Raw genomic sequence first — 2,489 nt, forward strand, 5'->3', positions numbered from 1 at the left:
ATGAAGCAGCAGCACAACACAAACATGCTGCTGCTGCTGCTGCTGCTGCTGCGGCTGCTGCGGCTGCTCTTGCTGCCGCTGCAGGTGCAGCTGCTGTGGTTCCTGCTGCTGCTGCTGCGGAGTTGTTGCGGGACAGAGAGCGCAGCACCAAGGCCTCCCCAAAGCCTAAACCCTAAACCCTAAACCCTAAACCCTAACCCCCCACCTCCTATCTCATCAAGGCCGATGATCGAATGCTCTGTTTTCCCATCGCGCACGAGAACAGCCTGCGCGCCCAAACACGCTTTTAGGGTTTAGGGTTTAGGGTTTGCAAGAAGACAGTAAAGCAGCAATCCCTTGCAGACGTAAACCCCAATCCCTAAACCCTAAACCCTAAACCCTAAACCCTAATTAACTCACAGTGGGGAGACACCAGATTTTCAGTCCTGCAAAAACAAACCCACACTTCCTCCTTCGTTAGCTAGGAAGCCATCCAAGCTGGCAGCTAGCTAGCTAGCTAGTTTTCTGGCTAGATAGCTAGCTAGCTAAGCAGCCAGCTAGCTAGCTTGCTAGCTAGCTAGCTAGCTAGCCAGCTAGCTAGCTAGCTAGCCAGATAGCTACCTAGCTAAGCAGCCAGATAGCTAGCTAGCTAGCTAGCCAGATAGCTAGCTAGCTATCCAGATAGCTAGCCAGATAACTAGCTACCTGCCACAGGTATGTGGCTAGCTAGCCAGTTGACAAGCTAGCTAGCTATGAAGGTGAAAAGCTAGCTAGCTAAATGGGCAGCTAGCCAGTTCGCTGTGGAGGGTTTGAGGCGGCGGTCTCGCAGCGTGGGGGCCGCGGGACTGGCGAGGGTTTAGGGTTTAGGGTTTAGGGTTTACGTTCGGCGAGGAAAGGAGCCTTTTCCGCGTCAATTGCGCAAACCCTAATTGAGAGGTTTCTTTTTGCAAAGTCCCTCCAAACGGCCCAGAGCTTTTCCAGGAGGGCAAAGGTGGGGCGGAAGAACAGCAGCACCTAAACCCTCGAACAGCCACCGAGGGTTTAGGGTTTAGGGTTTAGGGTTTAGGGTTTGGGCGGGCGAGGGCTAGGGTTTCGGCACGCAGCGGCGGCCAGGCGGAGCCGCAGCAGCAGTCTGCAGCAGCTAATGGCCTTTGCGGGAGCTAGGGTTTAGGGTTTAGGGTTTAGGGTTTACTAGGAGTTTGGACTTCTTGGCGAGCTCGAAGAACTGCTTCTCCTCGTGCAGCTCTGTGACTGTGCCGTGGCCCTCCTGCAGCAGCTGCTGCTGCTGCTGCAGCAGCTTTTTTCTTTGCTGCCGAATCCTCTCGAGTTCATCCTCTGAGTCCTCCTCCCGCTGCTGCCGCCGCTGCTGCTGCTGCTGCTGCTGCTGCTGCTGCTGCTCCAGTGCTGCATCTATTGCTGCTTCCTTCTCCTGCAGCGCCCGCAGCACCTGCTCCTCCACGCACTTCTCTATGAGGGCAGCGCCCCCCTTCCCAGACGCCATCCCTAAACCCTAAACCCTAAACCCTAAACCCTGAGTCCTCGTGTGTGTGTGTGTGTGCAGCAGCAGCCAGAACGGTCTGCAGGTCGTAAGACACCATGAAGGGGGCGGCTGTCCGCTTAGGGCTGCTGCTGCTGCTGCTGCTGCTGCTGCTGCTGGTGTTTCTTGGTGGTGGTAGTTGCTGCTGCTCCTGCTGCACCGTCCGCTGCTGCTGCGCTTCCTGCTGCTGTTGCTGCTGCTTCAGTTGAGGTGTATCTAATCCTCAAAAAATTGATAAAACGAATCAAAGATTAATTAATTTGCTGCTGCGCGTTCATTGCTTTTGCTGCATGCAGCCCGGGGGCCCCCGGGGCCCCTGAGAACCACCCAAGGCGAAATGGAGCGGAGCGGCTGTGCTGCACCAGAACAGGAGCAGCAGCAGCAGCAGCAGCAGCCAAAGCTGCTGCAGCAACAGTGCTTAATGAATCTAAAATGTTGAAAATCAATAGAATATTAAGAAATAATTTGAAATGAGTAATCAAGACGCAGACAGTATGTGTTTACGCACGTTCCGGTAAGCTGCTGCCGGCTGCTGCGCTACTGCTGCTGCAGCAGCAGCAGCAGCAGCAGCGCATGCAGCAGCAACAGCAGCCGCAGCAGTGGCCTGCTCGGGCGAACTTTGTGAGCAGCAACGCCTTTTGGGAAACTCTATTTTCTAATCAACTGTTTCTGTGACTATCAAAGCTGCAGCGGGACCTTTTGTTGCAGCAGCAGCAGGCCGTAGAGGCAGCAGCAGCAGCAGCAGCAGCAGCCCTAAGCGGACAGCCGCCCCCTTCATGGTGTCTTACGACCTGCAGACCGTTCTGGCTGCTGCTGCACACACACACACACACGAGGACTCAGGGTTTAGGGTTTAGGGTTTAGGGTTTAGGGATGGCGTCTGGGAAGGGGGGCGCTGCCCTCATAGAGAAGTGCGTGGAGGAGCAGGTGCTGCGGGCGCTGCAGGAGAAGGAAGCAGCAATAGATGCAAGAT

The 2,489-nt window shown here is 55.5% G+C and overlaps 1 protein-coding gene across 1 annotated transcript; it reads right to left on the reverse strand.

The window, feature by feature from the left end:
* Positions 1-419: 419 nt before the first annotated feature.
* Positions 420-1,480, reverse strand: ETH_00026370 (uncharacterized protein; the record flags this gene model as incomplete). Its single annotated transcript, XM_013379229.1, has 2 exons — positions 420-425; positions 1,172-1,480. The coding sequence occupies 2 exons, from the start codon at positions 1,478-1,480 to the stop codon at positions 420-422; spliced, it is 315 nt and encodes a 104-aa protein (XP_013234683.1).
* Positions 1,481-2,489: the final 1,009 nt, after the last annotated feature.

Source organism: Eimeria tenella, genomic scaffold, assembly GCF_000499545.2.
Source record: "Eimeria tenella Houghton genomic scaffold, Eth_scaff1612, whole genome shotgun sequence".
Lineage (NCBI taxonomy): Eukaryota > Apicomplexa > Conoidasida > Eucoccidiorida > Eimeriidae > Eimeria > Eimeria tenella.